Genomic DNA, 14,954 nt, shown 5'->3' on the forward strand with positions numbered 1-14,954 from the left:
GTAGAGGGAACCGTTTTGATAGAAAACATTTTCGGTTGATACTAGAAATAACTGAAATGAATGCGGAATTAAGGTAAAATTATAATTATTCCACAATATGTCCACTAAATTACTGCGCACTAAACATCACTTTGAGTCATCGAAGTTACTGCTCAGTCAGAAGTTAAATTACTGTATAACTTAACTTGTACATCCTGTATAAAGGAAAATACATTTGTGAAAACTACAACTGCCTTTTACTAATAAATATGAAAATGACATCAACCTCTCGGTTTGAAATGTAACACGACTACTCCAGGGCTCAATACAGATAAAGAGGCATTCAATTAAATAACAGTGAATTATTCTACTATGGTTCCAGGAATAATACTCGTTCTCAACTTCCTGACACATACAATGGAACTGGGTTACAACCGGCGTGCATTCAACGTCCTTCATTAGACGTTTAGATTTTCGAGCATTCGAGATGCTATGGCAGTGGAATCGCGTAATTCTATTGAAATGAATAAAAATCCACACGCACACAGGGAAGAGGAGGACAATGAGTTCCGGTAGCGCATTGAACCGAGGAGAAATGACTCTCTGACCTGGACCAGGAAAGTTCTGGAAGCCAGGGGAATCAAAAGACAGAGAGAGAGGTTGAAAGAAGAAGACAGAAGCTGGAACTGAGTGAGAGATAGCTAAAAGAAAAAGGAAAACTACGGCGATAGAGAAGGGAAAAGAAATACGACAATGAAAAAAATTGCTAAAGTAAGACAGATTTTCTCTTTCACAATTGGAAATTCTAGAGCAAAACCAACTTTTTCAAACTAAAATGGTGATTTTATTAATATTGTAAAATGCGAAGACGAGAGTTTAATGGTGGTTCATCATTTAAATATTCATATTCCTTTTCTTTAGTATATTTATGCTGGAATCTCTAGTCAGATATGAAATCTCTCTTAATGAACAAGAAGAATATTCTGCAGCTACTGCTGGCAAAACGAGGTACTTAGATAACGAAAGGATGATGATAATTTTTTCAGCAATAGCAAGAGATACAGAGTCTTCTGAGCATTCAGGCACTGAATACCGAATTTTTTTCTTAAATTAAAGAGTTGAACGACAATTAAGTGTTCAATTTTGGGACCTCTTCTCTTTCTAATTTATGTCAACGACATAAAATTTCTTCATTCACAGATATAATAGCAAAACATTGCAGATGACACTAGTGTATTTTATATTACTGACTCCATTGAAGAACTATTTGAAAAGTTTGAGACAGCCATTATTACTCTTGAAAACTGGTTAAATGCAAATAGGCTTTCTTTAAGTTTGAAAAAAAAACTGTGTATACGATTTTTATTAAACCTTCATGTTTTTATATTATTCCGAAAGAATTAAAGTTTAATGATTCTGTAATACAAAAAGTTGCATCAGTTAAATTTTTAGATTTCATTGTTGATGAACATTTGACATGAGATAAGCATATTTTGGCTGTCTGTGAGAAAAATTGCTCCAATGTCTGGTATTTTGAAGAGGCTTAAAAGATCTTTGCCTATATCTTGTCTCTTGAATGTATATTATGCTTTGATCCATTCTCATTTAATGTATATGTCATTTATTTGGGGACATAATAAGAAAACTGCTTTGAGACCTTTACAAGTTATTCTAAATAGAGCTTTAAGAAATTTATTGGGTTTTAATTATTTGACTCCAGTTAAATATCTATATCAATTTTCTTTCGTTCTACCAGTTGAATCAATTATCAAATTAGGTGCTGCTATTTTCATGTACAAAGTTATTAACAATTTAATACATAGTAATATTACATTTCAGTTTAATAAAGATATACATACTTATTTAACGACAAAAAGACAATATATATATATTTTTCTCAGCATAGCTCTGTAACTTATGGAACGAAAGGACTTAACCATTTTTTAACAACAACTTTTAACCAACTTCCTTTAGAACATAGACTTTTACCAAATTGCCGGTGTTTTAAGAATTGTTTAAAAATACGTTGTTGGTAAGATTATATATTTTAATTCTCAGGTGATTTATTTATTTCATGGTTTCAAACTTTTTCTTCTTTCTGCCCTAAACTTTATGTTATCTTACTATTTGTTCTTATTTTGCTTTCTTTCTTTCATAAATTCTTGTGTTATTGTTTGTTTTTCACAGACTGTAGTTTCATGACTTTTCAATTACATTGTATAACATATGTATGTGTTCTTGTATAGCCACTACATATGAGTTATACTCGTTGGGGCATACTCAATAAATTAAAAAAAAAGTTATTTCTTTCTCTATTAACAATTTAGCTTCATTATTCGGTACATCAGTAGTTACGCAAATTAATCTCATTAAACTCAACGAATCAAATGTCTAATTAACAAAGAATTTACCCTCATGGATACCTGGTCAAAGCATTGATAAGTATATTGTCAAGTAAAATTTGTAAAGAAAAACTGTAACTTATCCATAGCACGTACCCTCACAATGTTTTCAACAATAGTCAATATAGTGACATTATATTGCATTTATTTATATTCCATGGGTATTCGTACATCGTTTTACAGCTAGAATATGGAAGATGTCAAAAAAATCTTAATAGTACCACAAAGGCTTAATTAAAGTCAGAGTCTAGTTGACATATATACACAAGAGTTTTACAATAATATAACACTACAACACAAGGGATTAATACAAGACAAATATTCATGCAGCGTCTACAGAATAGAAGGCGTGAGAAATTAGGTACTTCTTTAATTTGGCCCTAAATAATCTTATGATTTGAGCTTGATTTTTATATCAATGGGAAGACTATTAAAAATGTTTACTGCCATATAACGCACTCCTTTTTGATAGCACGACAGACTTGCGATGCAGTATGAAAGTCATTTTTTGACGAGTATTTATACTGTGAACTGACGAATTTGTTACAATCTTTTCACGATTACATACAAGGAAGTTTATTAATGGAAAAATATACTGACAAGCCATGGGAATTATTTGTAGTTTTTGAAACTGTTCCTACAAAATTCCACAGATTTTGCACCTACTAATATTTTAATTATTCATTTTTGTAGTAGAAACATATTGTTACTATCTCTAGAATTTTTCCAGAATATTACATCAAAGCTCATTACCGAGTGGAGTAGTTACTAGGTTATTTTACGACGCTTTATCAACATCTCAGGTTATTTAGCGTCTGAATGAGATAAAGGTAATAATGATCGTGAAATGAGTCCGATGTCCAGCACCGAAAGTTACCCAGCATTTGCTCGTATTGGGTTAAGGGAAACCCCGGAAAAAACCTCAACCAGGTAACTTGCCCCGACCGGGAATCGAACCCGGGCCACCTGGTTTCGCGGCCAGACGCGCTGACCGTTACTCCACAGGTGCAGACTATACCGAGTGGAAGTATGCAAAATATATTCTTCTTAAGGTATTGATATTTACTATCTCTTACACAGATCTAATAGCAAAACATGCTGGATTTAGTTTGAGAGTAATTTCTTTATTAATTTCTCTAATTTAACATATTATTGATATGTAATCCAAGAAATTTGGTTGTTGTTGTTTCTAATAGGGATCTATTATTAATTATTGTGCTTGAAATTTGTGAGGTTGAATTTGGGCAGGATTTAAATTGGATTTTGTTAGTTTTGTTACAATTTAATACTAATTTATTGGCTGAGAACAAATTACAAATTTTGAGGAGAATTTCCTTTGTTGAAGATTGCAATGTGTTGGAGTTATTGGCTGTAATTACAAGTGTCATCTGCAAATAATATGGGATGACCTACATCTTTTATTAGAAGGGCAAGATCATTTATGAACACTAGAAAATTTAGGGGACCTAATATTGGCGCGAGGTAGTATCGCGGTTGAGGTGCAAAGCTGCAAGTAGGAAGGTCGCGGGTTTGCTTCCCGGTGGGGTTATGGATTTGATCCATTGATGTAATACTTCCGGCTGTACTGCGGCCCTGGAATTTACTCAAACTCTAAAAGATGTAAGTATCAGGGGTATTTCCCTGAATTCAAAGGCGGCAGACACGTAAGGACAATATTTCTACTGACATCTGGTATCGATTGTTTGTAAGGGAGGGAAACAAACTCCCGCTACCCGTGGGCCTCCACGACTCAGCGTATTCCGAATCTCACCGGACCGGTGGTCAACAATGACGTCACGCTGCAGCGAAATAGGAACAAAACTGCTGGAAGGATCGATGGCTGTCATGGCGATTGTATAAGTTCTTGTCTGTGCTACGCTAGCAAAATTTTGCGAAATTTCCGCACTGCCATCCCGTTCAAAGAAAAGAGAGCATAAACAATTTATTTCTTGAACCGGTAGTAATAACTGGTCCGTTGACATGTTCGCTCATAAGCTATTCACATATTGTTTTTACGTTGTGCTCATTACAATCAATACAGCAGAACTAAAGCAGAACACACCGCCATGACACAACAATGCACGATGTCATTCGTCTAATTCCCGCCCTATACAAGAACCAATCAGATTCACTGATGGCGGCTGATGGAGACTGCCACCACCTCTGCAAGCTGATGGCACCGGTGCGACACCGGTGGAGCATCAGTGAAGCCATAGGTGAAATTCGGAACACTGTGATGCCATCAGATTGCTCAGCGCTGAGATTCGGAATACGCTCAGGCCTAGTATGCCAACAAGGCAAGGGTATGTTATAAGTTGAGTCCTGCGTTTGGTTACCTGAAGCCTCCAAGCAAATCGCAATGGTGTAAGTATGTATGGTGTATAGCTCGGCGGAATCTAACGCTACTTATTGTAGATGAGGTCTGCTGTACAGTGAACATACGAAAACAAAACAAAGCTAGACGACTTATAAATGAATGCTCCAATAGAAGAGTTTGGTAGCAAGCACGTCACTGAGAGAGAAGACAATATATTTCATCAGAAAGAAGGACAAATTTTCCATTTTAAACACTTAAAACGTTTACAATTTTATTGATTGTAGAGACTCGTAAAGCACGCACTTGTAATTTGTTTTATTTTAAGTTTGTGTTGACATTTATACTTTTTCAATTTTTTAATTCCAAACCTTAATTATTTCGAAAATATATTGATGCATAGAACATCCTTTTACTCTTCATCTTTCACCGTCTCTGCAGCTCATCTCTGGAACTCTCTACCACAACATGTCAGAGACTGTCGGACATTGTCTAGTTTCAAAAATAAATTAAAATTGCACTTTTTGAATTAGATTCCTTTCAGTTACAAGCCCTTTTCACTGACATAATTTTGTAAAAATATAGACTATATATATTTCTTTTTCCATCCTTTGTTCTCTTTATCAGCCGATGAATTTTATTATCATAGCCTTTTTATCGTAAATTTTATTTAATTTTCGTATTTCTTTACTTTTTTATTATTATTTTATTACATTCCATTTCGATATATTCTTCCTTAAGTTTTTCCATATTAACCATTTGTAGCCTACTAAATGAGTTGCTTTTACTATATTTCAATATATTTTACTTTCTTTTTTATCTAATATGATATTATTTTATTGTTGTTTAGTGTCGATTTATTATGCTATTATCATTATTTTTTGTAATATATTAGTATTCTGTTCTTTAACTTTTTGTTAAATATTTCACTGATTGTATACTTTTTGACCTGCTAGAGTGTAAGAGAAGGCCCTATGGCCTTAACTCTGCCAGTATAAATAAAGAATTATTATTATTATTATTATTATTATTATTATTATTATTATGCATTTTACTTATTATAAAAAACAGGGGTAGATAAATATTGCGCCTCAGGTAGCTGTGGCGTCTAAAATTTTTTATGTAGTGACTGAGTTCTTTATTAAGTTGAAAATTGTTTACGACTTCAATCTCTTTTATGTCACTACCACTAATATATAATGTTAATAAAAGCGGCTGTAGGATGAAATTAGAATGCTATTTTTAATTAATATCGCCTCCTGAGCACGAGTAAGCAACTTACACTTTCTGGGGGAATTTATAGTTCATGGAATGCGTAAGAAGAGCAGCCATAGTAATTTGTCTTGTGCAATTATTTTGATCTTTACTGAGTTTGTACTTAATTATGAAATAAACTTATTGGAAAAACACAAGATGCAGCATTTTCAATAATATATAATATTACAATGCTCTAAAACGTAGAAATACGTCTATAATGCCTATCTCTATTGAAAAGTTGGCCCATCAATAACTTTCCAGCCATTACATTTCGGACATATCAGGTTAAATCGATGTACATTAACCTGAACTACACAAGCCTGAAGAATTTTACATTTCTCCTGAGACACCCTGTATAAGAAACTAAGACTTGAAAATATATTTTGGAAACGGTTATAACTGAATTCTCATTTTGTTCAATTCTTCCAAACAGAATGCTATACGTCAACTGGTAATCATGAATATGTCTCAGGTACTTATTCCTGGTTCATTTTACTAGTAGATACTCGAAATTAACAAAATCCGTTGAACGTTTGAAAGAACTCGTTGCACAGGTAGGCTAACAAACAGACAGACAGAAAAAATACTATGGCGAAAATCAGACCGGTAGGCCTATAAGGAATGCTAAAAACATTAATATTTTGTAATAAAATTCATAATTCGACCTTTTAAATATAGCAATATTGTATTTTACATCGTATGACGAGAAGTAAAAAGTACGATTTTATGTTTTACTGAAAATGTAAGCAGACTTACTTGTGACCGTCCCTGTTCACCAGTTCTTTCCTCAGCCGTTTCTTGAAGTCCGCGGAATCCTCTCGTGCTCTCCCGTTGCTCAGAACATGACTGTCATCCACTGGACTTGCGCACTGAGAAAGAAGAAAAGTACGAATATAGCAATGCATTTTCAGAGAATTTCCAAACATCACTCTAAATCAGCGGTGACCAAAACTCGAACGGCAGTGATTACACGCGAGAAACAGTCTAAGAAGTAAGGAGACGGGGGAGAGGTACATGACATGAAAACTACAAACAGTGGTGGTTCGTGCACTAACATTGAGTTCTTCATCAATCCCGCGAATAAAGATAGCAAGCTTTGCTGTATCAGTAATGTCACTAGTGTCATCAAGAATCATTAAAAAATAAGCTATATACAAATTTTCTTGCTTTTTTTTAATGTTCTTCAATGAACACAATCAGAAATTTCCTGAATTCTCTTCTGGATAGTTAGTTGAGAAATGCGCAGTTTTTCAAAATTAATTATAACTTACATTGGACAAATTATTTCAGCCACCTTGATCATTACGCTTTTATAAAACTCTCCTTCGTTGGAAGGCTTAAGAGAACGAGCTATTTCGTTCGCCACTAGATAGCTGGCTTTCTTACATTTATTTATGTCAACTTCCTCTTCATGACGACGAATGAAGGCTGATTTCAGTTCTTGGAGTTTAATTGCTCACTTCATTACTACACTAGCACGTAATATTCAATCAGTTTCTTATTATTATTATTATTATTATTATTATTATTATTATTATTATTATTATTATTATTTTATTATTAAATCAATAACTAATAAATAATTAATAATAGTTATCAAAAGATTAAAAAATGAAATTAACATGAAGATAAAGCGTAGTAATTACTTCATCATTCAAGGAAAGATGTAGCCCTATATATTGAGGCACTTATATAAGAATTATAGTAACACTTGCTGATAAATAATAATAATAATAATAATAATAATAATAATGATAATAATAATAATAATAATAATAATACCTGTTATACCTGTGTATTCAGCGTAATGCTCTCTAATGTTGCTTCTATATACTACTACTAATTGAACCGTTGAGCAAAGCAACATATTACATTTTCTCCGACAGAACAGCGAATAAATTCGTCTTCCCATTCTGTACGAAGCCTTCCGTTCCTGCTAGAGACAGAGGGTTTGTAGAGTGACATGGTACCGACACTGCTTACCATCAGTACATGAGCGAGACAGAGAGCAATGTACAGGAAACAGGAAACTCCCCTTACTAATATGAATGTTTTTGGTTACACGATGTAATCACGATACCCAGTTTGGTCACCGCTGCTCTAAATACTCAAATTATAAATTGATTTATGTAATCTGAAACATTAGCAATTTCAAGGCTGTTATGCAATGAAATTAATGTCTTTAAAAGGAATTGGGAGGTTCATTATGTTTTACATTTATAGGTATGTGCATTTTTAATTGTTTTCTCTCTTCAATGTTCACTCTTCAAAATTATTATATTTCATGCCTTTATCAATCCACCATGTCATGTTGGGTGTACATCCATAATCATCGAAAGAATTAAAAAGTAATCAGTTGCGCTCGTACCCCCTTTAAAACCTTAGGTTGCTATGCATAGACATTTCGCTAGCCCGCGCTACGAGCGTGCTAAACTAGCCCAGGCTATCGACTGCTTACTTGTACAGGATTCATATCATATCATATCGCTAACACTGGTTTATGAATACGAAAAACGTTAGTTCGCTGATCATCCACCGGAAGCCCGCGCTAAGTATGTCTATGAATATGGCCCTTAGCTTTTAACAACCGTGCAATGACGTGTGCGTGAGCGTGATGCGGCGTAACGTGAAACCAAAAGTTTGAGGTAGGCCTATGCGTGTAGAATTGCTGAGCAACAATCACGTGCGTGGCTATTAAAATCCAGCCTCCTATATCAGCGATCCAGAACTGTTCTCCAATTGTAGCATACGTCACAAGCCGGACTACGTCATTCATCTCTTCCCTCAAGGCAACGCGCCACCCATATGACAAGGTACAGGAGATTTGTATTCACTGTCTAGAGATGGAATTCGAAGCAATATCGGTCGGAAAGTATTAGTTTAAAGAGCAATGGGGAAAATGAATACTTCTGTATTCAAAATAATCACAAAGCACTTTGTCTCATTTGTTAACGGTTTATCGTTATAATGCAACAGTTTGTATACCGTGGTTACAAGGGAAAGTAAACTCTGTATACTTCTGCCATCTGTTGAGATGTTGGAAAACAAACTAGGTACTGCATTAGACGCACAATGTAAGATACCATATTATACGTTACATATCTCATTTTTGACCAAAATGTCAGATACCATGTTTTACGTCCGAGCCCCTCAAATTTCTTTTACTGTTTATGAAATTGAATTTAAATTGATAACTTAAAACTGCTGTATTTTTCACCAAAAACTATTTTTCTCGTGTGACAGTCCGTCGGTATAACGGATTGGTGATCACCGTGCTAACCACACGATACTCCCATATCGGTTGGATAATCATTCAGCTCTACTAAGGCATGTGGACGTGAGGACAATAGTCGTTTGATCGGCCTTGGTCCTTCATGAGCTGTCGCGCCATGGATTACTAATAGAGAGTCTCGATCAACATTTACGAGGCATTACTGCATATTAAACAAATTAGTTTAGTAACTGAGAAAATCGTCGTAGTCTAAACTACACCGAACGAATTGTTCACCTTTAAATAGACTATAATGTTTCAAGGTGGGCTTCACAAGGGAATTGTATTAATTAGAGTCCTTGATAATTACTGTGTCAGGACTAAGCTCGTTATGGATAGAAGAAAATCTTCATCCAAGATAAGTCATTGCGATTGATTACAATAATTGTTATAAAACAGAGACAATGGGTAAAGTTTTACTGGTACAACGGTACCGCGAAATAAACTATAGATTGAGTATTGCAACCAGGGCAGAATTACTTTAACAAGGGTAGAAAATAAATTGCGTAGGCTTAAGGCTAAATAAATTGAGAGCTACGCAGAAGCCCAAATCACGACAATAGTTTCACTGGGAGCACAGTCCTACTAATTTCCCAAGTAATTAGCTTAAAAGGAATGGGGGTTGGTAGAACAGCACATTTTCGTAAAATACGAGGAAGTCAGTTCAAGACAATTCAGTAATTACAATACTTTACAGTAATTAGGCCGTAGAGAGCAATTATTTTCTACGTCATTCTTTATTTGCAAAGAATAATGTCAACACAAAATACATAACACATTTCATAGAGAATTCACATTTTGAGGTAATCTGAATGCATTTGATCTTGATCTCTGTTTGTGTCATTGAAAGGTATGACCGAAACAAGACAAAAAAATAACTAAAAATAGTCTTACATTTTGATAATTACAAATTTTGTTCATTTGTGTTCATCTGAGAATTTTCGCTGGGAGCAGGTACATTTTTCGTAATAAATCTGAAGAACAAAACTTTTGATGCGAAAGCGTGATATTAATGCAACGAAATTCTTCCGAATCACTATACAAAGTATTTAGTATTTCTTGCTACATATAGTATAATATAAATACATAATATTATTGATGTAGCGCAAATCCATTTGAGCAAGTTCGGATAAGTTAAGGATAAGGGGAAATACTTTGACCGGAGAGAGAGATAAGATAAATAAGAATTGAATGTTTCTTTGAAAATTTTCTTTAGTCTAATAGGTTGTACAGAAATTAATAATACGTCAATTTAACACGTTTTTCGAACGTATACTACAGAGAGAGGCAGTGAAAAGTTACCGCACTATGCAGTGAACGTGTGTGTTGAAAGCACGTTATTACGTAGTGTTGCATTACTATACTTGTTATTAAACATTATTTGTGACAATATAATATAATATGAATATTTATTTTGTTTGTTGAGTCTAAATGACTTATCAGTATTTTAAAATACAACAACAAAAATTTATAAATATAAATAATTCATTGAAGTTAAAAGATAAAAGGTAATGCTAACGTTTTCGCCCATTTGGCACCTTCAGGCACATATTAAAACTATCTCATGTGGTACATTAATTTATAGTGATTGGAATAACTGTTGAATATATACATTAAACAATCTTAAAATAAACATATTAAAATCATGTATACAAATTAAACAATAAACTATAGTTGAGTTAATTATTGTTTGTGTGATGCTTTCTCGTGATCAGAATACTGTACGAAATGGAAATATAAAAATTGGAGATTTGTACTTCGAAGAGGTGGAAAAATTCAAATATCTTGGAGCAACAGTAACAAATATAAATGACACTTGGGAGGAAATTAAACGCAGAATAAATATGGGAAATGCCTGTTATTATTCGGTTGAGAAGCTTTTGTCATCTAGTCTGCTGTCAAAAAATCTGAAACTTAGAATTTATAAAACAGTTATATTACCGGTTGTTCTGTATGGCTGTGAAACTTGGACTCTCACTTTGAGAGTAACAGCGATTGAGGGTTTTTGAGAATAAGGTTCTTAGGAAAATATTTGGGGCTAAAAGGGATGAAGTTACAGGAGAATGGAGAAAGTTACACAACGCAGTGCTGCACGCATTGTATTCTTCACCTGACATAATTAGGAACATTAAATCCAGACGTTTGAGATGGGCAGGGCATGTAGCACGTATGGACGAATCCAGAAATGCATATAGATTGTTAGTTGGGAGACCAGAGGGGAAAAGACCTTTAGGGAGGCCGAGACGTAGATGGGAAGATAATATTAAAATGGATTTGAGGGAGGTGGGATATGATGATAGAGACTGGATTAATCTTGCTCAGAATAGGGACCAATGGCGGGCTTATGTGAGGGCGGCAATGAACCTCCGGGTTCCTTAAAAGCCAGTAAGTAAGTAAGTGATGGTTTCTAAGATTATTTGTGACTTCACTCGTCAAACACTCCATATGCTTCTCGCTGTCCGCGCACTCCATCCCCACCACTCTGGAATTTTATGCCTACAATAATGAAACTGAACGCCCGCTCGCGCTGCTACAGCTTACCAGTGAGTCGAGCAATGGATTGCGGGCAATCTGTTCCCCGACGTCCCCTGCATAGAGCGGTAACTTTTCGCTGTCTCTCTCTGTATTTTAATCGCTTGAAAGAATAGGTTCCATGCAGAACAAGGATGTTTTCACGCCTTCTGTACAAGTCATATGGTCCACTTTTTCTGATTAATATACCGGAATGTTAGCATAATTGATATACTGTATTATTTAAGTTAAAAACACGGGATTTTTATAGTGCTTATGTTAACATAAATGTAAGGGATCTGCTGTCGCGTCTATGGCTAAAGAGATAACGCGCTGGTGTTTCCTATTGTAAAATAATGCCCTCTACTGTCATATAGAAGGTTTTATAAAATCAACGAAGAAGTATACAGAGCGAACCGTACCTAATGACATTAATTTGAGGGCGTTATTCTCTGAGACATTTCTAACAAAAAGATTTAGTACAATTTAGCTCGTTTTTGCTTCCTTTTCGAGAAAAAAAATTGTTTTATATGAAACATTTCATAGCGTATTTTGGAAAAGTCATCGACTTAATTCCCAATATACTCAGTCAATGCAAGAGAGTAGTGTATTATGACATTAAAATTGAAATAATTTCAGTTTTGTCCTTTAAGGAGTTAGATACAGCTTACTGCAGTAAAACTTTGGAAATATTAAACATTTTTTTCCTCCATTACTGTATCTTGTACAATAATGAAAATTAGTATGTGTAAAACACTGTCCTTCTGCTATATGAAAAAATATATCTTTACGATTTCAAAAAAAAAAAAAATACATTTTTGTTTTCAAAATTCACTTCACTCTGCATTGATGAAGCAATTCCCACATAACTAAAAAACTACCCAACATTCTGTGATGAAATACTTTGTGTGTATTTATCCATGTCATATCTACAATATGATTTAAGATCACTTCTCTACCTTTGATTGATTGTCTGATTAAAAAATAAATTAATTTTAAAAATAGTCAAATATCAGTACTTTCTTTTAACACAATATAAAAAAAAATTATTTATTGAGGAATGTAAGGAACATTAAATCCAGACGTTTGAGATGGACAGGGTAAGTAGCACGTATGGGCGACTCCAGAAATGCATATAGAGTGTTAGTTGGGAGGCCGGAGGGAAAAAGACCCTTAGGGACGTCGAGACGTAGATGGGAAGATAATATTAAAATGGATTTGAGGGAGGTGGGATATGATGATAGAGAATGGATTAATCTTGCTCAGGATAGGGACCAATGGCGGGCTTATGTGAGGGCGGCAATGAACCTCCGGGTTCCTTAAAAGCCAGTAAGTACGTAAGTAAGTAAGTATTAAGGAAGGTAGTTGAAAGAGCATGATACTGTAAACTTGAGTTTCAGCAATAAAATAGAAGAGAGAGAATATGAAAAAGTTAACAAGTTTACGAGTTGTGAGGGAATCGCTTCATCACTGCACAATAAACTGCCACCATCTTGATTTAAAAAAAAAATAATTTTTTTAATCGTAAAAATATATTTTTTTTTAATATAGCAGAATTATAGTGTTTTACAGATACCGATTTTCATTATTTTTCAAGATGAAGTAACGAAGGGAAAAAATGTTGAATATTTCCAAAAATTTAACTGCTGTAAGCTATACCTAACCCCTTATATGCATAAATTTGAAGGAAACAAATGTAACATTTTAAAATTCCTTTTTCAAAACGAAGAGTTACATTTGTCGGGATCAAATTTCTGCACATTTGAAGGACAAAACCAAATTTCTTTCAATAGTTTATTATCACAATACGTACATTGCTCTCTTATATCGACTGAGTATATTGGGAATTAAATCAATAGCTTTGCCAAAAACCTTTATGAAATGTTTAATATAAAACAATTTTTATCTAGAAAGGAAGAAAAACGAGCAAAACTGTATTAAACTCTTTTGTTTCAAATATCGCAATGAATAATCCCATGAAACTAATGACATTACTTACGGTTCAACTTGTATATTGTGGTCGGGTAGTTAACACAACTCGAGAGGCAACTTCGCAGCAAGACAACCAACTTCATAATAACTAAATTTCGGATAAAGTAGCTATATCAGGATAGACTGTATAGCTGTATAGGCTAGGGCAGCCATCGTCAACTGGCCTGCATATTAGTTCGGAGCGCCGAGACGCTGGCTGAGGAAGTAGTAGTGTGCAGTGTGTCGAGCCAAGCCAACGCATCCCATCACAGAAGCCAACTTTCTGACCATAATTTACAATGTCTTCTTCCATTGTGTTCTACACGACCACTGACACCTAACATTGACCAGTTAGTGAGGGGAAAAACGAATTCAAAAATCCAGGAAAACCAATGATAATGATCAGCGAAAATAATTTTTATCATTTGTTATTTACATGGCAATAAAATAATTTAGGCCTACTTTAGTCTTTTAACAGAAACGATAACATGTTTCATATGTTATACACAATAACAAATAATTGGTTTTGTGATACATAGTATCAGATAAAAAGTGGATAATTTATTTTATTGACGACACTTAAACAAAGGAATAGTATGATATGATTTAAATATTAGTAATGGATTCGATTTGTTTAATATTTTGTAACAGTGAAAATGCGTTACAGGTCTGTAAGTTCTCATTACTTTAATATAAAAAAGAAAAACTATTTGCTTTCAAAACCGTTGCAATACATAACGAAAAAGTACAACTTGCTTGTTGTCTTAAACTGAAAAGTGATTTAAAAATCCAGAAAACCAATGCTAACGAACAGCGAAAATAATTTTTATCATTTGTTATTTACTTACTTACTTACAAATGGCTTTTAAGGAACCCGAAGGTTCATTGCCGCCCTCACATAAGCCCGCCATCGGTCCCTATCCTGTGCAAGATTAATCCAGTCTCTATCATCATATCCCACCTCCCTCAAAACCATTTTAATATTATACTCCCATCTACGTCTCGGCCTCCCCAAAGGTCTTTTTCCCTCCGGTCTCCCAACTAACACTCTATATGAATTTCTGGATTCGCTTATTGTAGGGATTCGTAACAAGCTGTTTTTTACGGTGATGGGTTGTTAGCCCTTCGCCCAACCCCCAAGCTGGAGGACCACCCCTTATCGGCTGTCCACGACTGCTTATTCAATATATTCACAGCTACACTCCATATCTGGAGGCCGTCTCCTCTATCCGCAACCTGAGGACGCGCC

General features: G+C 34.5%; 1 protein-coding gene across 4 annotated transcripts in view; it reads right to left on the reverse strand.

Annotated features, from left to right (window-relative positions):
- LOC138710896 (adenylate cyclase type 3-like) overlaps positions 1-14,954 on the reverse strand; it is a 780,256-nt gene that overhangs the window by 150,049 nt on the left and 615,253 nt on the right. For all 4 annotated transcript variants that reach the window (XM_069842085.1, XM_069842087.1, XM_069842086.1 and 1 more), the window contains exon 9: positions 6,709-6,821. In XM_069842085.1, coding sequence (XP_069698186.1) covers positions 6,709-6,821 — 113 coding nt within the window. The remainder of the gene's footprint in view (positions 1-6,708; positions 6,822-14,954) is intronic.

The sequence above is a fragment of the Periplaneta americana genome, chromosome 12 (genome assembly GCF_040183065.1).
Source record: "Periplaneta americana isolate PAMFEO1 chromosome 12, P.americana_PAMFEO1_priV1, whole genome shotgun sequence".
Lineage (NCBI taxonomy): Eukaryota > Metazoa > Arthropoda > Insecta > Blattodea > Blattidae > Periplaneta > Periplaneta americana.